Below are 27,706 nucleotides of genomic sequence, written 5' to 3' on the forward strand. Positions count from 1 at the left end.
AGGCAACTCAATTATACAGTCGTTTAAGTTGAATTAGTTGATTTTTTTCATAAGTGGATAGGATAGTATGATCGACCCAGATGTGGAAAATCAGGTTATGTCAGGTAAGTTTATTGAATAAATGCCTTCTTAAGAGAGGTCTAGTTTGATTAATTTTTCTAGGTATAGCAGAACTTCAACACCTGTCTTTCTAATTATTAAAGCTTAGATGACATTCTCATTTCTGTAATAGTTTATTGTGGTTATTATACAATTGTTCATATATTTGAAACTTTGATCTATTTTGAATAGGCTTGTCAATTTAGTTGATTTTGACTAGTTTGTTACCTTCTTGCATTTAAATTATTTTCAAATAAGCCAATTTCCACTTATGAGCAAAAATAGATTAATAATGAATGTGTAACTACAAACTCATACATTTGATTCAGTTATTTATGGGGAGCTGGTCCTGAATGTTGTAGATGCACACCCATGGCCTCACCCCATCACTACACTTTACCTCAGGGGTCCCCAAACTTTTTACACAGGGGGCCAGTTCACTGTCCCTCAGACCGTTGGAGGGCCGGACTATAAAAAAAACTATGAACAAATCCCTATGCACACTGCACATATCTTATTTTAAAGTAAAAAAACAAAACGGGAACAAATACAATATTTAAAATAAAGAACAAGTAAATTTAAATCAACAAACTGACCAGTATTTCAATGGGAACTATGCTCCTCTCACTGACCACCAGTGAAAGAGGTGCCCTTTCCGGAAGTGTGGCGGGGGCCGGATAAATGGCCTCAGGGGGCCGCATGCGGCCCGCGGGCCGTAGTTTGGGGACCCCTGCTTTACCTAATAATTCTATCACTGGCCAACTTCTGTGTCTGCCCAAACATATTATGGTAGAAACAAGAATGTTTCTTAAACAAATGTTTAGTTTTTAACTTAATACAAACCATTAAACTATTTATTTATTTATTTTTTATAAGTGACAGGAAGGGAGACAGTGAGGCAGACTCCTGTATGCCCAAGCCGGAATCCACCCGCAATCCCATCTGGGGCCGATGATCGAGTACTGAGTTATATTTAGTGCTTGAGGCTGATATGCGCCAATGAAGCACGTGAACCAATTGAGCAACTGGCCGTGGCAGGGGAAGAGGGAGAGAAGGGAGAGAGGGAGAGAGGGAGATGCAGATGGTCACTTCTTCTGTGTGCCCTGAATGGGAATAAAACCCAGAACATTTATATGTGGGGCTGATGCTCTATCTAGCCACCAGCCAGGACCTATTTATTTTCTTATATATTGCTTTTCTAATATATAGTTTTTATCATCATCATCATGTATAAATAGTTATTAAATTTATATTTGTGACTTATATATTTTTGGCAATTGATAAATTTATGCCTTCATTTGAATCTCTGTAAGGTAAGAAAATGGGTGGAACCACTGAATTTTATTACATTCAGGAAATGATGTTTAGAGGACTTAGGTAGGAACACTGCTTAGATCATTTTCTAGAAGTTTATACTGTTACCTTTTGTTATTATTGGAAATCGTTTGGAGTAATACTTAAAAGACTAGAGGCATTTAGTTGGCTATATTCAAGTTTACATCATAGTGTTGCTGCTTAGCAACTAATCCTGAAAAGTCACTTAATGTCTCTGTGCCTTATTTTTTTCATATATAATACTAGGATACTAATAACCTTATTTGACTGATGTACGTGTTAGGTTGGTTAATGTATGAAAAGCCCTTAATGTAGTTCTGACATACAGGAATCACCTAATAAATAATAGTTCTTCTTTTTCTTCCTCTTTTCCCCCTTGCTTTCCCTTTCTCCCTTCCTCCTCCCTTCTCTTCTCCCTATCTACCTCGGAAAGACTAGAAGCATAGAAGCATCATTATTTAGCTGAGTTCCTTTATTCTTCCATTGGGTACAAGAAAAAAAAGTATTCTAAAGATGTTTCTTTATTTTCTTTTTTTTAAGTGAGAGGCTTGGGGGCAGAGAAATAAACTCCCGCATGTACCCTGACTGGGGTCCACATGACAACCCCTGTCTGGGGCTGATGCTCTACCCATCTGGGGCCACTGTGCTGTTGCTTGGCAACCAAGCTATTTCAGCACCTGAAACAAGGCCATGGAGCCATCCTCAGCACACGGAGCTAACTTGCTCAAACCATTTAAACTATGGCTTCAGGAGGTGAAGAGAGAGAGAGAGCAAGGGAGGGGGAGGGGAGAGGTGGAGAAGCAGTTGGTTGCTTCTCCTATGTGCCCTGGCTGGGAATTAAATCTGGTGCTTCCACATGTCAGGCCGACACTGTACTGCTGAGCCAACTGACCAAGGCCCTATAGATGTTTCTATACTTTGTGTGACTAATATATTCTAACTGCTCAAAAAAATTAGGGGATCAGGAAAGTGCAGATACTCCAGTACTTTCAGCCTTTTGTATAGTGCATTTTCACCAATAAATAAAAGTTGGTTTTGCATCTCATTTGCATAATCAAACAACTTTCTTTGACTTGTCGTTTGCTTTTCTGATGTTCTTGTTTAATAAACAAAATCAAATGCTTCTTTTTTTTATCACTTCATATTGATTTTGATATTTCCCCTAATTTTTGTGAGCAGTATATAAGAGCCAGACCTGGGAAAAAGTAGCTAGAATTTTTTCACTCTCCTGCCTTTCTTTCTCATCTACTACTTTTTATCAAAGTGCCTCTAATTTAGACTCATTTACAATAAGGTATAGAGGGCTGATGCCTCCTCCTATCTCTTCCTAGGGTTAGTTAATTTGATAGGAATTAGAATACTCTAGAGGGGCTGATTCAATCTCTATAGTTAGTCATTATTTCTGATTTTTCTTCTTCAATCTGTTTTCAGACTTAAAGGTAGTTAACATTTGCCCCAAACTTTGTGAGAGCATTTGAGTCACTCAAAATTTACACTGAATCATCAAACAGATTTGATATAAACCAGAAAAGATACAAACTCTAATTTATATAAGATTCTTGACTTTGATTTAATTTTTTTTTTTTTTTTAGTGAGAAGTTTGCGTTGTACTTTCTCTTACAATATTGCATTTGAATTGCTGTTTGTGACACCTAAAATATGTTCATGTTTTTTGGAAGACTGTGAGAGATAATTTTCTGGTGACAGCTCAAAACCAGTTCTTTGGTGCCAACTCGTCAATGTCACACTGTGGGTATTTGGCTGCAATTATTACAGTTACTAAGAGGTGTCTGATACATTTGTCAATCTGAGAGGTCTATGGACTTTAACATTTTAATATTTCATCTTTTTTCAAAACTTTGAAGAAAGTAGGCATCTTTATAGTATATACCTGCTGGGACTTGATGTGCCATTGGCTTTGTAGAGATTCTTAGATTAGACTCAAAGCAGGGATCACACAATCTGCCAACTCTTTTACCATAGAGGAAGAAAAGGGAAGATTTAAATTAGATAAAAAAAAAGTTTTGTTATACTTGAGGATTTCCTTAACAGATTAGCACAGACCATTCAAATCCCTATTTCTGGGTGCTCTTTAATGAATAATATGTAATTTATAAATCATGACTAGTAGAAACTCTAGTGAGTATTTTCTAGCTCCAATACAATGTTCAATGATCTGACAAATATCTTTTGTGTGTTTGCCATGTTCCAGTACTTACGGAGAAGTCATTGGGATGAGATTGATGAGCACAACTACAAGGGTCCCATTTCTGAAGCTTACAAAGAAACAGACAATAAATAATTAAAATAGTCAATGAGCAAGATAGTTTCTTATAGAAATTAGAGGAGAGCTGGCCAGAGAACTGGTGGATATTAAAACAAACTTATAAAGATGCTAGTTTTCAATGTATCAATATGTCCATTGGATTTCCAAATTTCCTAGGATGATTATAAATGGTTTCATTAAATAACGAGTAATTTTATGACCAATTCCTAATTATGGGGTCTTTGGTGAAAGGCTGACTTTTCTCTATTAAATAAAGACAAGAAAACCAATGCAAGACAATTAGTATCCTCTTCTTATTCTTTATTGTGCATACTGTTACATGTCCCACAGTGTTTTATAGGGTTACCCAGAAGCAATAAATTACCATCAAGTCAGAATAATTAAAATAAGGGTTTTCTATGATTCATGGTGTACATAAATTGTAGGTTATTTTAGAGTACAGTTGACCCTTGAACAAAACAGGTTTCAATTGCACTGGTCTACTTATACTTCAATAAATAATATAAGTATATTTTCTCTTCCTTATGATTTTCTTAATAACATTTATTCTATACTTTATTATGAGGATACAATATATAATACATATAAATAACATATGAAATATGTCTTAATTGATTGATTAAGTTATCTGGAAGGCTTTCTGTCAATAGTAAGCTATTAGTAATTAAGTTTGGGAGGAGTCTAAAGTTATTTGAGGATTTTTTTTGTGTGGTAGAAACAGGGAGAGTCAGAGAGAGGAACAAATAGGGACAGATAGACAGGAAAGAAGAGAGATGAGAAACATCAATTCTTTGTTGCAGTTCCTTAGTTGTTCATTGATTGATTTCTCATATATGCCCTGACTGGGGGGTTACAGCAGACCAAGTGACCCCTTGCTCAAGCCAGCGACCTTGAGTCCAAGCTGGTGAGCCTTGCTCAAACCAGATGAGCCCACGCTCAAGCTGGCGACCTCAAGGTCTCGAACCTGGGTCCTCTGCATCCCAGTCCAATGCTCTATCCACTGCGCCACCTCCTGGTCAGGTATTTGTGGATTTTTTAATGGTGTTGGGTCAGCATTCCTAACTCCCACATTGTTCAATGGTCAACTGTGATTTAATCTAAGTTCTCTTAAAAGTAATAGAATTTAAATAAGTCTTATGACATGTTGAATAATCTCCACAGGTGACTTTTGTGATTGATTATATTAATCATCAATATTTTATTGCATTATTTTTAACAGATGCCAAATTCATCAATGAGAACTAATGTTTTAAATTTTTACCTTTCAAATAAAGTTTATCTAATTTAACCTTACATGAATCCTATGAGGTGGATTTTATTAATACAAAATATACATTTTATAGAGGAAGTGTCAAAAGTCAGAAGTCACAGTAGTCAAAACCAACCCAGGTAGTCCACATACCGAAGCCCTTGTCATTAATACTATTGTAAACCTACATAAGCTGGAAATAGTTGTCTTCCTTAAATATTTTATCTATAAGTATTTATTCTCTGGGTCTAACATATTTCTTCATGCCCAATAACCTTCAGTCTAATTTTGAATAATAATTTAGTATCTGGTGTCACATAGTGATAATGTTTTACTATATTTCAAATGTTTTAAATCACTTGCTTATATGTAAATTAACTCATAATGTATCAGTTAATGTATGAGTGATTATTTCTGATGACAGTAATTTTTAAAGAGTTTCTTTCCCTCTATATAAAGGAATTAACTTTCTATTTGAATTTTTATTTCATTCTCTTCTAACTCTATCATCTTTGGAAGTCAATATTATTTTTTTTCTTCATTACATTTATCTTTGTAAATGTTTATTATTTTTTGTTAACTACTACCAGTTTAAATTAATTTCATTCATTTAGTAGTTCAAAACCATAGCATACTCTTAATAAAGACCAACCTCAGAAAATAAGGAAAGTTATTTATGCCTATTTCTAATTTATAAAAAAAAGCCTTCGTTGGAATCACATGCTATTGATAACAACTTATATTACAAACTGTCTATATTTCATGGGTGATTTTTAAATGCCAGAGAAATAACAGAGACAGATTTATTGAATATTATATAGTGTACAGGTAAGATCTCATTTTAATGAACTTGAGGGACAAAAAATGTTATAATTGCATACATATTGCTCTCAAATTATCACAACATATTAAAACATGTCAAACTTTATTAAAAATAGTCCCTACCTTATATACAGATATTCAAATAAAGGTTATTGTTTCTAATTTAGCCTGCTCACAAACTCCTCTTGCTGCTAGCCTTGAAAATATTGCTAGGCTGGAATGTTTCACAGGTGATGTGCACTAATGTAGTCATAGGTCTCAGGCTAAGAAGTGACTCAAATCCAATCCATTTAAATCCAGATCTGGGTTCAAATTTGCTTCTGTAGGATATAACCAGAGATATGGTGAGCTACATAAATAGTTGTAAACAGTGTAAGCAACAAATTCTACTCTACTGATCAGTCTTATTTCTTTTTTTCATTGTGTGGAAATATTCCTAAGGAATGCTCATGTGAAAAGAGTCGAGGAAGGGATGGAACATAATTATATGGGTTCTCCTAGATTAGGAGGAAGAGAAAGGATTTACTGCAATATAACTATGTGGGTTCTGCTAGATAAGGAGGAAGAGAAAGGATTTAATGAGACATCCTTTATGCTTTATATCATTATCATCATTATATCAAACTTCAAGCATGATGGCGCCACAATCTAGGCTATAGAATATAGCTTATGGGATATGGTTTCACAGAAGTGCCATTCATCTCTAATGTGGTTCTACATAGTCATGAACAGACACAAATGACTAAAAAGTTAGGGTTATTCAAGTCCAAGTTCAAATTCATTTTCAGGTACTTCAAGTGTCTTCTCTACCTTAGTGTGGTTGATTGATTGGCAGTTGTCCCTATACAGTAACCTCATCCCTGAACTGACTGCTCCAGTCTCAACTCTCCAAATGATATTTCCTCACTTGTGGAAAATTAAATACTACAATTTTGGTAACATAACTATTGCCACAACATTTAATAAACATCATTGACCTGTATTAGGCAAGTGAAGGGTAGCTTCTTAAAAGGTTTGACACGATTTGGTTTTTTAAAAAAATATGGCTTATATTTATGATAATACTCATAAGCTAATAATTTCTTTTCTTTGGTAAAGGATCTACAGTGCTTTATAGATACTTACTTTAACCCGAGCTTTACACTAAATTCTGTCCTTTCTCCAGAGACAGTTTCTTGTGATAGTGATATGAAGTCCATTATATTAGATGAAATTAAATGTACTGGGGATGTGTGAAGCATCTTATTGTCATGTCATAGTCATTACTGAAAAAATTTGGAGACTTTTGGAGACTAAATACAAAGTTATTTGGGTTTTTCCCTAATTTAATTAACATGCTTTCTTGAACATTTTGTCTTTTCCCTATACTACTTTGGCATTATTTAGCACTATGTACTGATAAATGTTAGCAATATCGTTAAATTGTATAAATACTTTATTTTTAATGTGTAACCTCTTCTTTGCTATAATTACTGAGATAAAAATTTATGTATGTTATAGTGAAGATGCATTTAATTCAGTATATTACACAGTAGTTATTAATTTAATTTAGGAAATTCATAGAGAATTCTCTCATTACTGCAGTAATGTTAAATTAAAGGGAGAAATTAAGATTTTAAAAAGAATTATTACTCCAATTATATTATGAGGTTGAGAACGAAACTCTAGGTGAACAGGAAGAACACTGTTGCAGGAGGAAATGGGATTCCTCCAGTGTCTCAGGAAATGCATCTCAGAGATGCACACAAAGGAGGATTTGAGGTGTGGGGCAAGATCTATTGGAGTGAAAACAAAAGAAGGGCTTGGATGGCATCTCATCTACAACCAGGTGGCTCAGCTCCATCTTGTTGCAGAAGAAATCCAGCTTCTGGAGCCACTCTTCTGCATTTGTCCCCACCAAGCCCAGGAAGGGGGCTGGGACCCAGAGTGGCCTGCCGTTTGCTCAGCATCTGCGGGTCCAGTAGTCCAGCACTGTCTCTGCTCCCATCCAGTCCCCAGTCAGCAGGGCTGCACTTTAGCCTGTGGTACCTGAAGAGAGAGAGCATGAGACCTATGCCTTTGTTAATCTTTGGTTATATTTTAGGAGAGTTTAGGAGAAAGCAGGCTTTCTGTCAAACTATCCAATGCCTTTTCTGGATCTGGGGTTTTGTGTTCTTATCCTATCCAATCTTGCCCTGGGTGTTTCTCCTTCCCTTTATGCTCACCATTTTTGCTCCCCTGAGCCGTTGTCGTGGCTTCTACTGCACATGCCTCACCGGAGGAATTTTCCTCTCACTGTTTATCCCTCCCTCCCAGGCTGTTAATCTGGAGGAACAGTCCCATTGCTCCCTGGGGAGATTGAAAAACTAGTCTTTCCTGCCTACTTGGAGATTAGCGTCTGTTTGACAAAGGATGTGGCTGTTCCCTGGAACATCAGTGTAGCTGCCCTGTCCTAGTTAATTTGGCTTAATGAGACGTTTGGTTCCCTTCCTTTTTTGTTGACATCTACCTAGCTGCCTACTATAACAACATTGTGATGTACATTCTGAAGGACAACTTCATGCAGCACAGAATAGTCATAAACCTCAGCGCACACTAATCTGGTCTCCAGCAATTACCGATGGAAACACTTAGCTAAGACATCCTGCTGCTGCAGAGCAACTAGGATGGGCAGCAAGCAGTGACAGTCAAGAATGGAATGACTTTAAATGCAGATAATAAACAATGTTGGTCAGAGTGTGGGAAGAACTGCAGAGGTCTCATCATTCACTATGTTTGGTGATTCACACGCCTATACACTTGACAATACCATAAGAACCACTAAGTTTTCAATTCTTGGTGTATTTCATCTCTCAGAGAGTAAAGGGCATATTGACACATCTATAATCAACTCTGAAAATGTTTGCAGTTTTAAGAAGAACAAAAATATTTAGGAACACAACCTTATTACATTTTGACTAAATGTAGTTATAATTTTGCATCTAGATGTTGGCGATCTCCCATGAAAGTTGAAGGTTTAGCTGATGTGGAAACTCAGTCTCCCATTTAAATGCAGCAATGCTTGATAAAACATATCTATTAAAATACACATATGTAACCCAGCCTAAAAGAAACAAAGAGAAATCTCTGAGTGCCAGAAATGAGGTGGGAGCTCCAAGTGAGAGAGTTGAGATGAACACTCGGATGGAATGCAGGTACTCCAGAAGCCAGGTGCTAGAAGCCAGGAGCTTAGATATTAACTATGGCTACCTAACAAGTCTAAGCCCTATAAAGGAATTCTTCGTGTCCTTTTCGGAGCCTAGAAGGCCACGTTGAACATAACATATGAAACAGAAAATGATTAATCCATCTATTATTTTTACCCTACACTCTTGGTTAGTAAAATAGACATATGTGAAAAAAGGTTATAAACCTGTGAAACTGAAAGATGTGGTGGTATCTCACCCTTGAAGTTTAGAAATGTCAAAGTGATAAAACAAAATGGAAGCAGGTTTAGAGGCAGTAAAACTACTAGGGCCCCAACAAGGGTGAATTTGAAATGTATTGTAGAGATGGTTTCCTAACTCAGAGCCTCTTAGACACCTACAGAAATCATCACCAGACTGAATATGAGCTAAGAAGAAGGGCCATATAGTGAGTAAAAATTATCACAGAGGAGAGGCATGAGGGAGAGTCAGCAGGTATAAGAAATAGGAGATTTAGCAATGAGGGACTATATAGAACTCTGGAAAGAAGTTATAAATATATTAAAAATATTAAAATAATTAGCAAGAGTTATAGTTACCATAAGAGCAGTTTTAAACTGAATCAAATAGAACTCCTACAAGTTAAAAATAAGTTCATTACATATTATATATGTGCCACGAAGTGAGCACGAAATTCATTAGATATAAAATTCAATTGTCATGTTAAACATACCAGTGTACAATTGAAGAAAAATTAATTAACTGTCAGGCATATATGTGGAAGCCTTCCAGAATGCAGTATAAGGGGATAAATAACATGAAAGGAAATTTTATAGAAATAGAGGCTGGCTTAAGAAGATCCAACATATGTTTTATAGTGGCTTCACAAAAACAGATTAGATATGATGAAGGAAAGGTAACATTTGAAGAGATACACATGGAGGAGTTTCCAGAATTGAAGGAAGATATGCATACTCAGAATGAAGGAATATACTATGTTCCCAAGATGGAAACATAAAAAAAATCCACCCTCAGACACATCATAGTGAAATTACAGAATGTCATTGAGAAAAATCTTAAATGCTAACCCAATGTGAAGAGAGCTGATCTGCTATGTCATGACTTTTAGACTGACAGCAGTAACAGAAGCCAGAGCCAGTGGGAGAGCAGCCTTAAGATGTTGTGGGACAATCACTATTTTTCCAGAATTCTGTGTCCAGTTGAACTCTCATCTCATTTAAGAATCAGAACAAAGTGGCCTTGGCAGGTTGGCTCAGCGGTAGAGTGTTGGCCTGGCATGTGGAAGTCCTGGGTTTGATTCCTGGCCAGAGCACACAGGAGAAGTGCCCATCTGCTTCTCCACCCCTCCCCCTCTCCTTTCTCTCTATCTCTCTCTTCCCCTCCCATAGTCAAGGCTCCATTGGAGCAAAGTTGGCCTGGGTGCTGAGGATGGCTCCATAGCCTCTGCCTCAGGTACTAGAATGGCTCTGTTTGCAACAGAGTGACTCCTTAGATGGGCAGAGCATCGCCCCCTGGTGGGCATGCCAGGTGGATCCCGGTCGGGTGCATGCGGGAGTCTGTCTGCCTCCCTGCTTTTAACTTCAGAAAAATACAAAAAAAAGAAAAAAAGAAAAAAAAAGGATAAGAACAAAGTAAAAATATTTTCAGACAAAGTCCAAGACAGTAAGGTCTGAAAAAACTACCAAAGCATTTACTTCAGTAAGGAGGAAACCAAGTCCAGACTAATGGAATGAAATACAGAGACCAAAGATAAAGAAATAATATTGACATCCTTTTTTATTTAATATGACTTTAAAAACCAAATAATTTTATGTCACAAATGAAAAATTTTGGAAGTTTTTTATATAGAGATATTGAAAGGAAAATCTGTTTTAATTTTCAGTAAATGAATAGAATATAAATAGCCAACAATGCTGGTATATCTAAGTTAAATGTGGAGTGCACAGAGAATGAAATTTCATGTGACCTTGAAAACTTTTTGATGTCCTGTGATGGTGCCTATGCTAAGATGTTTAGGAAAATCAACATATAAATCATTCACTATTACGTGAGCTGAATAAAAATATTGTAAGGCAATGTATCAAAAATGCTAAAAGTCATTTTTGGTGGCAAAATAATATTTTTCCTTTTATTTTATACTTTTTAAAACTCTTACAATGGACATATATTACTTTAATAATAGAATAACTTCAAAGTACTTAGTAACAGCTATATTTTTATACTACATTATAAATTTTGCTTAGTAAACATCATGTTTATATTTTGCAGGCCAACCTCTCTTTGCCATCCTCTACAGTATCTGAGAGTCAGCTGGTAAGTATCCTAAGTCACAGACTTACCTTAGAAAATTCTGATCCTTCAAGACAAGTTTACCTGAGCAAAAGAGAACTGAGAATTAATTTGCTATATATAAGTTTATTTGCTTATTTTTCTAACAAAATTTTACTGATGCTTTACTAAAGCACCATGACAGTGACTTTGTGGACTACAGACATAGACTCTATTTGCTAGAAACCTGCATTCTAGTAGTGACATTAGAATAGAATTGGTGAGATCAGAAGCCAGATGTTGCAATTCAGTGGAGAGAGCTCACTTCCTGACAGCAGAGATCAGAAGTGGGTTCAAGGGAAAGGTCCTATTAGATAATGTAGAGTAGGTTCTGGACTTGAGGAAATGGGAAACAAGATATTTCGGACAGGATGATCAGCAGAAGAATGGTCTAGACCAGTGATGAGCAATAGAAATATGAGAATCATAAATGCAAGTCTTATATGTAATTTAAAATACTGTTAGCCACATTAAAAAAAAGAAAAGAAACCGGTCACATTGAATATTATATTATTATATGCTCAATTATGTATATCGTGCATTATATTGTTCACCCTATGAGTAATAAGCAAGGACAATACATTGTTAATATGACATGTGACATAATATTATTAGTCACACATACACCATTTCGTTCAATCAGTCCTAGCCGACAGGGATAATCCTGCCTATTAGTGGTTTCGCGCTACCTACCTATATCAAACCAACAGCCCACCAAACAGGACTACCCTTCTTGCCCTGGGCCCACAGAAAGTGGAGGTTTCTAGCCTGGGTCTTAAACAGCATCTGGATCTTACGTTAGGGCCATAAAATCTAATATCGCTCACATGATACTCTTAAATAAGACATCTCAATGGGATAATGATTAATTGGCCCATGCCTACACATAATTGTGCTGTCATGCCTATGGAAGTTTTTATCTTTTGGGGATGCTTGGACTCACCTGTGGCTGTCAAAGGCCCCAACACAGACAAGCAGTATGAAGCTGGACTTCATTCTATGTTGATCTCAACACACCCAACAACTGAAAGAGGAAAGTCAATGATCTAAAAGGCATAATTACAAGTGCATATATTTTTATGCATTACATTTAATATTCTATAGCAATAAATTATATATTATATGGTCAACAATATATTTTATTTAATGGTATATAAATATTATCATTTCAACAAATAATCAGTGTCAGATTGAGATATTGGAAGTTATTTTTCATTACCTGTTACGGACACTGTCTGAAACCTGCTGTTTATTTTCCATTTGCAGCTCACCTCAATTCAGCTGAGCCACACTTCAAGGGTTAAACACGAGGACTAGTGACTACTGTGCTGGCAAGCACAGACTGAAACTCTAGAATCTGATCTGTTATTTATAGATAAAAATTTGCTTAAATACAAGAGTTGCTTTTTCTTAGCAAGTTGAAACTATGAAATAAGTTGCCTATTACCAGTTAAAGATTTTCTTTAGAGTTTTGATTTTTATGGTTTATAATTATAAATTCCTAAACAGTAAGCACCTTCAGTAAAGTTAATGCAAATTTCTAATAAAGCAGTGTGAGACATTAAAAAAAAGAAAATCATTGCTTAATACTGATTTTTTCCCCCTTTTAAAAAAGCAATTGTTTTAGTGCCCTACATCCATGGCCAACGAGTCATCTTGTCATTGTCATGCCACAATGACAACATTTTTATTTTGTTTAAAAAGCTATAAAAGGATAGTTTAGCTCTTAAATTAGCCCAATTCAATCAAACTGCTTGAGTATGTTGGCATTCATACATATAGTATATACATATATATGATGTGTGTGTATATATGTAATTTTAATGTCAGTTGGTTTAGAACAGTTACAGGCAGTATAATATAGCTGACAGAATGCTGGAATGGGGCCCAAATGATCCACCTTGTGCTTCCTGCTCTGACATTAACTATTGGACTGACAGTAGATAAGTCATGAATCCTTGAGTCTGGACCTCAAACTCCTAAGTGAACAATGAGGGCATTCTATTACATACTTTCCAAGCTTTCCTAGTACTGTGAATCTATTATTACTAACACAGTGAAATGAAGGAGTTTCCATGGAAACAAGCACTGCACTTTAGACATGGAAATATTACTTCAACTATCTTAATATTTCAACTAATGATATACTTACTCTTGAGAGTAACATTGAAAATCAAAAAATATTTTTAATATCCTCATTTATAACTGTACTCATAGAATAAGAAATACAGATTTTTAATATTAAATGATTAAATATATATATATTTAGTTATATACAAATATTTATTTTTGAATATATATATACATTATGAGAATGACATATATGACAGTTCTTGTTTTAATAGTTTAAGGAAACTATTTCAAAGAGGCCAATATATATATAAAATGATTTTATAAATTCAGACAGTAAAAACACAACTCATAAATGTAATATGTGAACCTTTTCCTGCATAATAATTCTATAAATTCTATGTTTGTGTTTTCTAGGGGAAAAAAATGCAAAGCATTGCTTTGACTGACTTTGCTGATAATGTGTTTACATTTACTTTAGACCTTTCTACTAAAGAGTTCAAGGAATTTTTAACCAAATTTTAAATTAAATTTTAATACCCAAATGCCCTTGAGATGTAGGTAGGTTTGTGAAGGGATTATTATCAAGCAAGTTTATCACATTAAAAAAAAACAATGAAATAACCATCTCCTGCATTGATATAATTATTCAGTTCAATCTCTGTGACTTCATTTCACAATATTAACCCTGCATATACATTACCAAGGAATAAAATCAATTAGAAATAATTGTATGTAGGGATGTTATGTCGCATTTGCTTTCTAAGAATTTATAATATTTATATTTTAAGTAATATAATTTATGAAGCAAATGACACTTTTTTATTTTATAAATGAATTTTCAATATTTGCCATAATGAATTCCCCGTAGGATTAAGTTCTGAATAATTTAAATAAATTAGGATGCTTTTTAAAAACAAAACTATATACATATATACACACATGCATATATAGGTTCTTATGACATATATACACATATCAATGCCATATGACAGGTAATTGTGGTAATATACATTGCTTTTTATTTATATATATGTATAAATATACGTGTACCACAGAAAAACAAAATTACTGGGAACATGTGATAGACTATAGTTAAATAAGTAGATATTGTATGTCATATAAAATAAATAGTTAAAATTATTTGACTCCTATTTTAGGCAAGAAATGCAATAAACTGGTTAAAATGAAAATATATAATAAATTGCTTTGGTAGCAAAAGCTTAATTCAAAAGACATTTTGCTTTTGAATATTGGCTCTTGAAGGATATAGCACTTTTTCATGATTTTTATTTTTAATTTGGCTTACATATTTGCTTCTTTACATTGCCACTGTGCCAGTTCAACATTGGAAGGAAAAAAGTATGATGTGACCCTTACTCTTAAAATATATTTTCATTCTTTACTTTAGAAGCCACATTATTTAGTAGTGAATGAGCTCAGGAAGACTAGTTTGAGGCCCTTATAAAATGAACAAATCTCTGCTTCAGTTTCTTTTTCCCTTAAACAATATCATAGTACATCAGAACTGGAAAGAAACTTAGGGATGAGTGTGCTGAAAGTACCCATCTGTAAATTGGAGGTTGGTGTAACTCCTTTGTCAACATGAAGGTGTTATTGTTAGGCTCACCGATCATAAGGCATGATAATAAATTGCCAGTGGAGCCCTGTGCTTATGAGAATTGTTATTATTGTACACAGAATCTCTACAATATTATCTCTGAGATAATATGAGCGACCATTTTTACAGATAAAAATACAGGCTGGTAGTGTTTAAATTGATGATCTAAGATCACAGCATTAGTGGTTAACCTTGTTCTGTGTGACTTTCCAAAAGGAATTGTTCTGGATTTTAGATGGTTCGAAGGGACTGAGAAAAGGTTGCTGAAGAAGTTGGGAAATGGGACCTCTATGAAAGTGTGTCAGTCATTGGATATCATTGTAGCATTGCCTGCAAAGATGTGATTACTTACTAAAGAGAGAAAGACTGGGTAAAGTCAATCGGATGTAGAGGTTTTGCACCTGCAGGTGGTGCTTCCTCCAGCATAATTACGGGAGTAAGGGAAAGGAGGATCTAGGCTGAAACTTCGCGAGCTTTCTGAATTCCTGAGCTGAGTCAATGCAATATTATACAGAGGCTGGTGGAGTGTCTTCTCTGGATAAGAAAACAGGCTGGGCTCTGCAAAATGGGGAAGCACCTGTCTTCCTTGGAGGGAGGGAGGGGAGTGTGGTTTAGATGACATTTGGCTTTGGCTTTTGAAATTTCATGCCATTACAAAATGCATATTGTTGCCCATGATGGAATACTGAATCTAGAGAGTACAACATAATGGATTTAAAAAAATAAGCCACATGGCTATATACAGGTAAAAGCAAATGTAGTTTCCTGGAACACTATAAAGAAGAGGGCTTAAACTTGCAAATACTTTGTTCAGGTTCTGAATGCCAGCTGATGTGTCCTGCATTAGTGGTGCATGACTCACCCTACTGAGGGCTCTTAAAGTCTCTGTTGTTCAGAAAATGTGGCCCTGAAAGCTTTTGTGTAGAACTGATGTCTTCTTCAAGCTTAAAGGCAGTTTGTCCTTGACCAGTTTTCCCTTGACACAGCATACTTAAGTGCTAGAGCATTTATCATATACGCCTCCTCAGGTTTGAGTCATATTATTGTTTTTTCTCTGACCATTGAAATACTTCAATCCATCAAGTCTGTGATGTGTGCATTCCACAAAATATTTCTTGAGCTGTGGGATGTGGTTTATAATTATTAAAATATTATGCATGCTTTTTTTTGTACAACTACCACAGTAGTTATAAAATTCTTTGGCAGGTACTTTTATCAATAGTCTAGAGCATTTAGTATTAACAGTGTATTATACATGTAAAAATACAGAAAAAGAAAAGTTTTTCCTTTCAAAGTTCTTTTATGCTGTTTTTCCTTACAAAGGTCTGTCAGGCTTATTCTCACATTAGGTTCTCACAATCATTTTGTGTGTTAGTATGGAATTGTTATTTTCATTATTCTGATAAAAAAGAAAAACTGAAGTGAATATTTACAATGTCATGTCCCTTGGCTAATGGGTGGTATAAAAATCTGGTTTTTTGGGGGGTTATTTTTTCCCCCCAATTTAAGAAACTGTAGTGTTTTGAAATTTGAGATAGTTCTTTGAGGGAAAAATAAGGTTAAGAATTTGCTTCAAGCATAAAAAAAGAATGAGAACTAATAAACATTTATTAATTGAATGAATAAATCAGCTATATAAATTAGAGAATAATGCTGTTGCCAACAATCTTGACTGGTAGAATATTTCTGAGAGTCTATGAGCTTGTTGACATAGAAATTCTTTACAAAACTAAATGACACTGGAGAATAAAGACAAGACTGAAGCAAATGGGTAAGAGAAACAATATGGCTTTCATAGACTCTTTGGATATATAAAATTGGTAGAATTTCTAACCATGCTAATAGAATTTTCTATTTTCTGTGTTTTATTACATTTTTGCTATTTTATTACACATTTTATTTCATCAAAAGGGTAAAAATAAGCCTTTGAAAATTAGGAACCTATTCTTCAATTCTTTTGTTCCCTCGTGGCAACCACCTCAGAGCTTACTACTATAGTCAAAGGCAATAAAAAACATCAATACTAGTTGAAGTTAATAATTTAAGAAAGATGTTATTATAAGAAGCCATTATTTAAAAATATTAGTAATGAATTTTCTAGGTCAGTACTGGCAGTTAGTTTTCAACTTTTGTCTCTAGCCAGAGGCAGTACCAACTTGTTGTCATAGAATTATGAGTTCCACAGGGCAGAAACAATGTCTATTTTTATAGCGTCCTGACTAGCAATGTTGGTGTATACTTGATGAGTTTAAACACAAATGAGTAGCAGACTCAGACCAAGGCCTCACATGCCATTAAAACCTGTCCACAGGTCCTGCGGACACCATATTGGATTATAGCCAGCATACTGGGCTTCTGTTAATTAATTTATCCATTATTCAAATATTTAGTGTCTCTTAAGTTTCAGACATAGTTTTAAGTGTTGAAAGAAGTGAACAAAACAGTGATCTCTGGCCTCAGAGCTTGCATTCTTGTGGAAAATGCAAGATAATAAACAAGAAATGATAATCAAATTATGATAAGTACGATGGAAAAAAAATAAGGCAGCTAAGGGGAAGAAGTGGAGATTGCAATTCTGCAAAGGGAGACAAGAGTTTCAGACAAGTCAAGAGCAAGAGCGCCCTCCCAGAGGGGGTGGACTGTCATGGTGTATGCTACAGTGGGCAGAGTGAAGGGTGGGAGGAAAGCGTGAACAATGGCAAAGGCACACTATATCTAGTCTTTTTTTTTTTTTTTTTTTTTGGCGTAGAGTTGGCCTCCATGTCTAGAAATACTGATTACTGAGTGACAACAAGTTAAGGTACAGGAGACCATTAGGACTTAAAAAAAGAGGTGATAAATATAATCTAAGATTCAGGGTAACGGTATCAAAACCAAGTAAACTAGGATGAGCAGAACTCCAAGACTTCAGGCAGACCAAGTCTATGGACAGAGTGTAGGAAAAGAGCATGTGGACAATCTGGTAAAGTATAAGAAAGAGGAAGGGAGTCATTACCAAGTTGTCAGACAACCATCCGAATCAGGAAGTTTACAGGAACTAAGGAGCAGAAGGGCTGGCGGAGAAACTAAGAGGAAGCATCAGCTACTGGTTCTGATACTGAAGGTACTTGACATCCAGCCAACTGGACGAGTTCTTGTCTCATCCTGTAGGATGATGATCCTCAGAGAGATGATCTGTGTGAAAGACCTTAGTCCAGGGTAACCCAAAACATCTGTCTGCTAGTAATACAGGGACCAGTGGTCATGTTTTCTGGCAGAAGGATCCTCTAAGTGTATCAGTTGCTCCTGGTTAGATTTCTCCTCTCCGCCTTTATCTTTCTATAGTACATATAGCCACCACGCTTAGCTCCTAAAGTTCCATGTTGGTTTTAGAATCCAGTAGGTCCTGAGTATGGGTGTTATCATATTGATTTCCTGCCTCACAAAGGAGCAGAAAAGAAGGAGAAGGCACAGGAATAGAAGCAGCAGGATGCAGAATCGAAACAGGAAGTTAAGTGGAAAAGAGAGACAGGACGTCTGGACAACTGAGGCTCATGACTCAGATACCAGGCATCTCCCTTATTATATAGGTGGCTGTAGAAATTAAAATCTGCCTGGGCTTTGTTCTTGTGTTGAGTTTACTGGAAGGAAATTGCTCTCAAATGTATACTCAACTGTGTAACTTCATGTGTAATAGTATGTTACTTGCTTATTTTTCCACCTTGAGAGAAATTAGGCTTTCTTAAGTGAAAATTATTTCACAGCCTGGGGAAGACAGAAACTTTTCTCAATCTGTGTTTCTCCAGTTGGCATATATGTAAAAGACAACTGGAAAATACTGATTGAAAAAAGTATTGCAGAGCAACATTTGTTCAAGACTCAAAATATTTCAGGTGGTTTATAGAGCACAGAGATAGATGTAGTCCCTTAAGGCTTAACTTGTGAGCAACAGTATCAACTGAGGAGAGCTAATTTACTATTTTCCATGAGGTAATGGGGCTGAAAAGAAGGATTACAGCAAAATGCTTAAACAGAAAATGTGTCACAACTTTTTATTGCATTTTTGTTTGTGATGTTTTTGCAAACGTATCAATCATTTTGTGACATTTTACAGTGTAACAAGATTTTGGTGTTCATGAAACATCATTTTGAAATTGCCCCAAACTACATTTCTCTCTCTCTCTCTTCCATCAAACTAACAGTGGGCACAAGTTTAAAATCTTGAATGATTGGTTTCTTAGCTAAAACTCTTATAATGCTAAGTTGTAGAAGTAATCTTGACTTTGGGGGAGGGGAAGGGAGTCAGTGTAAAAGGAGAGGACAGTGTTGTTCAGTAGCCTCAGGGCAAGAAATGCTACTGGGCCCTGGAATGTTTTAGAATTCAGTCTGGGAAACCCTGAAGTGTCTCTGCTCTCTGGGTTGCTTCTTCATGCACTTTGCTTTATTATTTATTTATTTATTTATTTATTTATTTATTTTTATTGAGTGAGAGGAAGGGAGGCAGAGACAGACTCCTCCTGCATGCGCCCCAACCAGGATCCACCTGGCAAACCCACTTGGGGGGATATTCTGCCTATCTGGAGTGTTGTTCTGTTGCTCAGCAACTGAGCTCTCCTTAGCACCTTAGGAGGAAGCCATGGAGCCATCCTCAGGACCAGGGGTGGGGCGACAATTTGTTCTAATAGAGCTATGGTTACAGGAGGGAGGGAGAGAGAGAGAGAGAGAGAGAGAGAGAGAGAGAGAGAGAGAGAGAGAGAAGTGAGAATGAGAGAGGGGGAGGGATAGAGAGCAGATGGGCTCTTCTCTTGTGTACCCTGACCAGGAATCGAACCCAGGACTTTCACAAGCTGGGTTGGCACTCTACCCCCAGGCGAACCAGCCAGGCCACTTTATCTTTCTTGATCTCATCAGACCTGTTTTATGTCAAAGTAAGACTTTCCCATGGCTTTCAAAATGATATATTATATGTATAATTGCAATCTCCAAAATGACCACAAAACAGTTTAAACACCTATTTCACATTCTTGGGAAAGAAAAATCAGTTTTCTACCCACTGTCTACCCACTTAGATCAGAAAGCCCACCCGTGGTTTCATCATGCTTAATATGAACATGGTTTCTGGAGGCCTTGCTCTGTGGATTTGCGGGCATAAAACGGGGGCGATTTCCAGAAAAGAAACATTATTATGGGCTTGGTAAATGTGCCAGATTCATCTATCCTGACATGCACAGATTGAGAATGCTGCCTGGCACCAAGGATGGTCTCAATAAATATTTGTCAAGTTAAATGCCTACCTACTGAATGCACTGGCACGGCTATAAAGAGCATGTTTGATAAGAAAAATGAAGAAGGTTTTGTGTATTGAACGTCATGACATTAAATCTTTATGAGTTGATTGCCGTAACGGTTAACTGCAAACTTAAGTCACATTAGTTAAAATCATTTGATTTCTAGGCTGTTTTTCTGTATTTGAAAAATCATTTTAAAATTAAAAAAATTATAAACTTTGTGAAAACACTTGAATAACTTAATAATATCAATATATACACATATTTATTTATTTGAATAGTGTTTCTCTTTCTCTTTTTTTTTTTTTTTAAATTATTTGATGCTCATGAAGACTAAACCTGGAGTAATTCGCCCGGTACTCGTTAAATCCAAAATATTACTGAAAAAAGAAGAGGAAGTGTATGAACCCAACCCTTTTAGTAAATACCTGGAAGATAACACTGACCTCTTTTCTGATCAGGTAAGTAAACATGTGTGAAAATCTTTGATAGTTTGATAAACAACTAAGAGATGTTTCTATGAGTATAGTATGAATAAGAAAATGTTCATTTAATTGAAGTATCCTTAGTAATATAAAAGGTCATTATTTGCATGATAAAAATAAATTTCTATATATTCTGACAATAATATTTTAAATTATTTCAATTATTTTTTCCTAAAAATTTTCATCCTACTGCTGATATTATTCTGAGGACCAAGGCATTACTCTCTATAAAGATATCATAAAGTCACTAGTTAGATGTATCCAATAGGTTTTGTAGTCTTATTTCTAAAATCCTGTATTTTCTTTAAGAGAGATAATATTTTAAATTTGGTTTATTAGTATATTTGACAAAAAAAATCTATTGTTCTGATTCATATTAACATAGATTATGTGATCTTTTAGACTGAACTACAGTAGTTAGAAGACAGAATACTATGTTATTCTCAAGTTATATTTGGCTTCGTTGTTCATTTTGTTTATGTGTAAAAAAGATATACTATATTTCTCTAGTATATCCTATATGTTGAAGGAGGTCTGATGGAAGGTTGTAAATGGCACTTTATTAGACATTTGGAAAAAATATAAAAATATTCATTTATACAATATAAAACTTTATCAATTATTTCAAAGAAAACTTGCTATATTTATTTGTCTTATTAAAATGCAACAAATAGGAATGGGTAATATACTTTATATCTTAAACCTGACATGAATTAGCAATGTAAGCAAACCTGGACGCATCTAGGACAACATAAGATCACCACATTTGATAATCTTTAATAAAATAGTTTATAAAGGAATATAAAGTGATATACTCTTTTTAAGTTTCAGTTTGAAAATGATAACTAACAATGTTCTTGAAAATATAAATGATATCTATACTTATACAACAAAAGAAATATCTGCCAAATATTAGCTTTATAACACTGAGCAAATTGTTTCCTCTTACTAGGGTTCAGTTCCCTAATATATAAAATGAGGCATTTATTTTTTTTTTTATTTTTTTTTTATATAATTTTATTTTTTTAATGGGGTGACATCAATAAATCAGGATACATATATTCAAAGATAACAAGTCCAGGTTATCTTGTCGTTCAATTATGTTGCATACCCACCACCCAAAGTCAGATTGTCCTCTGTCACCTTCTATCTTGTTTTCTTTGTGCCCCTCCCACCCCCTATCCCTCTCCCATTCCCCCCTCCCCCCGTAACCACCACACTCTTATCAATGTCTCTTAGTTTCACTATTATGTCCCACCTACGTATGGAATAATACAGTTCCTGTTTTTTTCTGATTTACTTATAAAATGAGGCATTTAGATCAGGTACTTATTAACGATCCTTCATATTCTAACATCTAAGTTACTTAAAATCTAAGATTAACTCTGACTGGTTCTGAAGTCCATATGTAGCTGTGAGGTTTATTATAAATATATATTCTCATGATTAGCTATAGTTTTTATAAAGTGGAGGTGAAAATATTTTCTGTTTATTTGTATATATGCTTTGTGAAGACTGATATGATTTTGATAAATTAAAATTTTTTAGAAAGTACTGATAACATTAAAAATGATAATTAGAGGAAATTATTTGCATTTAATGAAGAAAATATAGTTTTCAATTTAAATTAAACATAGGGTTGTTTTAACTAAGACTATAGAGAACAGAAATTAAAATTTCTTTTAGGAAAATATATTCCATTATCAACAAAATACATTAAATATCTGTTGCTTGCATAATACTAACATTTTAGAGGTTTCATGTGACATTTTTGATAGTTTAAGACCATGATAAAAACTTTATAAGAGTAATCTATTCTGGCCTGACCTGTGGTGGCGCAGTGGATAAAGCGTCAACCTGGAAATGCTGAGGTCGCCGGTTTGAAACCCTGGGCTTGCCTGGTCAAAGCACATATGGGAGTTGATGCTTCCAGCTCCTCCCCCTTCTCTCTCTCTGTCTGTCTCTCTCTCTCTCACTCTCCCTCTCTGTCTCTCTCCTTCTCTTTCTCTCTCCTCTCTAAAATGAATAAATAAAAAAGAGTAATCTATTCTGATATGACAAAAATGCCAAAAGCTAAAATAAATTTTATATGATTCATGTAACTTACATTTTCCAAGATATGATCTAATGTTGTAATATAATTTTTCCTTTTGTATTATAATTTCAAATTTATGCATTTTACTTTAAAAAATAGTTTTTGTAGAATATCATGTTAACCTACCCATAATTTATCACAATTTGCTGTCCTCTGAAATGATAAATTTCATTTTCAAATATAGGAAATTCTTGTCATTAAAAGGAATTGCCATTTTTTTCCTTTGCTCCTTCTGACTATGTAGCAAGTTTAAAGCTCTGCTTATGTACAACATAAACCTATATATTTCCAGATAATTTGTTGAAAATGTGAACTCTTTGGAAAATATTAAGGTGCTGCAGACAAAAATCTTATTTATATTCTCTTTCAACCTCTTTATTCTCGTGTATGCCCCAATTTCTGTGTGGAGCGTGGGAAGTCATGGGAGTCTGTGGGTGGTTAGACTTGAAAGAACTTCGGCATACTACTAAAAAGTGAATTCCAAACATTCCTCGGGCTTACTCGTTGAGCTTGCATGAGTGGGGAAATTGTGCTAGAACTGCGCTGTCACTGCACACTGGGAAACTCCGTATGCTATCAATCTGCCTCTTTGTATCGAGCTTCTTTCTTTCTCTTTTCTCCCCTCTCCTTGGGACCAGAGTCTGCAATGGAGGCAGATACCAAAGACAGCTCACAAGTGTACATGCCTAGATCTACTTAGAAAATAAATTAAGCAATAACAATTTATAATCTCAGTATTGCTACTTGATTTGAACACTTCAAATAGGAGGGGGCCCACTCAAATTCAATCCTAGGCATTATTATGTTCTCTTCTGTGGCCACTGAGTACATTGAGTGCTTCCCAACTCAGTTGGTATCACCCACCCATGTAATGGAAAATTCTTTAGCTAGAATGCTAGGCCAAATTGAAGCAGCTCACAGTCACTAATCTGCCTTGTATGGGGGACAGTTCCACGTTACAGGAGATGTTGGATGAGATTGTTATATCAATACATTTCCCCTAGCAGCTTCACTGCCACAAAATATGATTTCAAAGTTCTCTGTTGCAAAATGTCAGGCACTAAAGATGATGAGACCAGATGAAAACGTATTTACTGTAGCTTAAGAAGTTACAACTGAGCAGCCTTTTGAACTGATAATGAACTGAAAATTTGCCTGGAGACAGCCTCTGAGTACTAAAAGGAAAGTTTGAAACCACATGCATAATCAAGCAATTGAGACTTATTAATTTACAACTTTACCCCAAAACGGCATAGGCCAGGAAGCTTCATACTAGATTAGGTGCATATTTTTGACAAAAACACTTTGTAATGAAATTTATGCTTTTTTGAAATTATCTTTAAATTCATTATCATATCATTTTGTGGTCCTATTGAGTTATTTCAAAATATCCTCACTCTCCACATATAGATTTAAAACTATGAAGTGCTGTGAAGCATAGTTCTATTGATAATATAATCAATTCACTGATGAAATTGAAGATGTTAAAAAGCTGAATGCTTTTTAGTGTGTCTGACTACTTATGAATTTGCAAAATATATTGATTGCTTTCTGGTCATTTACTGTATCTAATTAGATGAAGGATGATTTCTTCACTGAAGATACTCAATTTAATATAAAAGCAGTTGATAACCTCAGTTATATAAAATATTCTCTCTTTCTTTATAAATTAGTAATTCAACCCATGATATTATCATATTATCATTTACTTCTTTTCTTTCTTTTTTTTTTTTTGATGAGAGGAGGGGAATTAGTTAGATAGACTCCCACATGTGACCTGACCAGCATCCACCCAGCCACTCCATCTGGGGCTAGTGCTTGAGTACCGAGCTATTTTTAGCAACTGAGGCTGATGCGCTTCAACAGAGCCATCCTCAGTGCCTGGGGCCATGCTTGAATCAATGAAGCCACTGGCTATGGGAGGGAATGAGGGAAGGATAGAGAAGCAGATGGTCGCTTCTCCTGTATGTCTGGCTGGGAATCAAACCAGAGACATGCATACACTGGGCCAACGCTCTATCCACAGAGCTACTGGCCAGGGCTATCATTTACTTCCTAAAGCCCAGAATAAATATAAAAAAGGTGAAAGGTTTTGGATAGAATTAAAGGGGGAATATTGTTCTTTCATGTGATTTCCCCAGAACTGTTTTCTTTTTTTAAAAACAGGAAATAATGCTTCCTAGCATGTATGTCTCTTAAATTTTATTTTATTTTGAACTTTCTTCTTAATAGGGAAGATAACATGTTGACTTGTGAAAATGACCATTTAGCAAATTTCCTCTATACGTACAGAGAACATAAAATAATAATTCTAAGGACTATTCTTTTTTGTATTTTAATTTTTTTTTTCTGATTTTTCTCAACCTTAGGACTTACTGCTCTTCTTTACCACACTCTCTCTGCTTGACATTAAACTTTGATGATTATGCGGGTGACTTTCAGATTTCTATCTAATGATTCATCAAGTTACATTTCTCCTGTGACCATTAACTTCATTGCTTTATGTCACATGTTAATATTACAGGGAAAATACCTTTTTCATAAGATAAAATTGACAATATTGCCTTTTATTCTGAATGATTTCAGGCTTTGTCACAAATTGCTTTTTCAACATTTCTCAATTAAGATGGCTCATTGTTTCTTGTCATGAAATAATTTTTTATTAAGAAATATATATTAGGCCTTGGTCAGTTGACTCAGTGGTAGAGCATCAGCCCAGTGTATGGATTTTCTGGGTTCGATTCCTGGTCAGGGCACCCAAGGGAAGCAACCACCTTTTTCACCATTGATCCTATCTCTCTCTCTCTCTTTCTCTTCCTCTCCCACAGCCATGGCTTGATTGGTTCAAGAGAGTTGGCCTCAGGCACTGAGGATGGCTCCCTGGCCACTGCCTCAAATGTGAAAAAAATATGATTCAGTTGCTGAGCAGTGGAACAATGGCCCCTGATGGGGACAGCATCACCCCCTACTGGGTTTACCTGGTGGATCTCAGTAGGAGTGCATGCAAGAGTCTGTCTCTCTGCCTCCCCTCCCCTCACTAAAATAAAAAAAAATAAATAAATAAAAATAAAGAAATATATTTTAGATTAAAATGTTTAGTTTTTTAGGTCTAGAAATGATTAAGTGGTTTGCTGAATTATTTTAAGAGGGAGAAAACTGAAATTCCTTGTAGTGTTACATTTCTTTTGGAAAGGTTAAGATTAGAGATTTGGCTTCTTCAAATTTTATCATGTTGTTTTTGTTTATCTAAATAATGAAATTCTTGTGAGTTTTTCTTGCCTTTTGTCTACCTCCCTTCCTCCCTCCCTTCCTCCTTTTCTCCCTTTCTTCCTCTTTCCTTCCTTTCTTTCTCTTTTCTCCCTTTCTTCCCCTTTCCTCCCTCCCTCCTCCCTCCCTCCCTCCCTCCCTCCCTCCCTCCCTCCCTCCTTCCTTCCTTCCTTCCTTCCTTCCTTCCTTCCTTCCTTCCTTCCTTCCTTCCTTCCTTCCTTCCTTCCTTCTTCATATGTAATAGACAATTTACCATTAACAGCATAAGTACTATATGTAATAGATACTTTATCATCAATATAATGAACTATTTTCTTAGTTATATATATATGTTACATATAACTTCATCAATATAATGAACTATTTTCTTAGTTATATATATATGTTACATATAACTTAGTTATATATAAATAAAAATGTCCTATAGGGGAAAAATTTGCTTTTCCCTCTAGGATATAATTAGATAGGATCACCTCTTTAAACTTAGGGTTTTATCTCTTTCTTATTTAGGCATTAGCTTTCGCTTGATCTTGTCCATGTATCAAGGTTGAAAGACTGAAACTAAAGGATTGTAATATTTTGTTGCAGTGTCCACATTGCTAAGGGAAACTTCTATTTGTACCCTCTCCCTTGTCTTATGTAGGTTTAAAAAACAGTTTTTTTTGTGTGTGTGTGTGACAAAGACAGAGAGAGACAGAGAGAGGGACAGACAGCAGGAAAAGAGAAAGTTGAGAAGCATCAATTCTTCCTTGAAGCACCTTAGTTGTTCATTGATTGCTTTCTCATATATGCCTTGACTGGGGGGAAACAGCAGACCGAGTGACCCTTTGCTCAAGCCAGTGACCTTAGGCTCAGCTGGTAATCCCTGCTCAAACCAGATGAGCCTGTGCTGGTCAGGCAGGTTTAAGAAACTTAAAGAGATTTTTATTTGCTTTAAAATGAACAAACACCCAGAGACCTATTTACTTCTATCATAATAGATAGAATTATTCAATAATTCTAATAATTGAAAGCAACCGATTTCTAATAATTGTTTAAGCTCTGAAGCAGTAGTTGTTTAACAAATACTTAGTGACTCTGTGGTGTCTGACTATACCCCACTCTACCAAGAAACAGTGACAGTCTGTGTTTCCTTAACCCAGCATATCTTTATCAAAGGAAGATGGCCATATATCTTTATCAAAGGAAGATGGCCATTGCCAAAGTTAGAAACGACCATGGAAAATATACTCCAGTTTTAAAATGAGGCCTTGTTAAAACAGAATTAAAACCTCTGTATTGTTTTTTTCTGAAAAATATTTAACAACAGTTAGAATGTCAATAGAGAAAAAGTAGCTGTGTAAAAAAATCATTTAAAATAATATCTAAAGAGATTAGAAAGTTAGTTTTATTTTTTAGCAAGAAAAAAATTATGCATTTTTATGTTTTACTTCCCAGGATTCTGTTTCCCAGAACTTCTCCCTTAACTTGAGTCAAGGTTAGCCTGTGAATAGAGCTGTAGATTTTAACAATTACATGCCTTTGGCATAGTTCTGTATTAAGGTATATAAGACAATTTGCATAAAACTAGTAACCCTCTCCCAGGACACTGTCTAC

At 35.3% G+C, this 27,706-nt stretch overlaps 1 protein-coding gene across 11 annotated transcripts in view; it reads left to right on the forward strand.

Moving 5' to 3' along the window:
• The window catches only part of MLIP (muscular LMNA interacting protein), a 249,990-nt gene that overhangs the window by 161,056 nt on the left and 61,228 nt on the right, over positions 1–27,706 (forward strand). For all 11 annotated transcript variants that reach the window (XM_066252768.1, XM_066252764.1, XM_066252746.1 and 8 more), the window contains 2 exons: positions 11,246–11,290; positions 20,596–20,724. In XM_066252768.1, coding sequence (XP_066108865.1) covers positions 11,246–11,290; positions 20,596–20,724 — 174 coding nt within the window. The remainder of the gene's footprint in view (positions 1–11,245; positions 11,291–20,595; positions 20,725–27,706) is intronic.

This window comes from Saccopteryx bilineata, chromosome 1 (assembly GCF_036850765.1).
Source record: "Saccopteryx bilineata isolate mSacBil1 chromosome 1, mSacBil1_pri_phased_curated, whole genome shotgun sequence".
NCBI lineage: Eukaryota > Metazoa > Chordata > Mammalia > Chiroptera > Emballonuridae > Saccopteryx > Saccopteryx bilineata.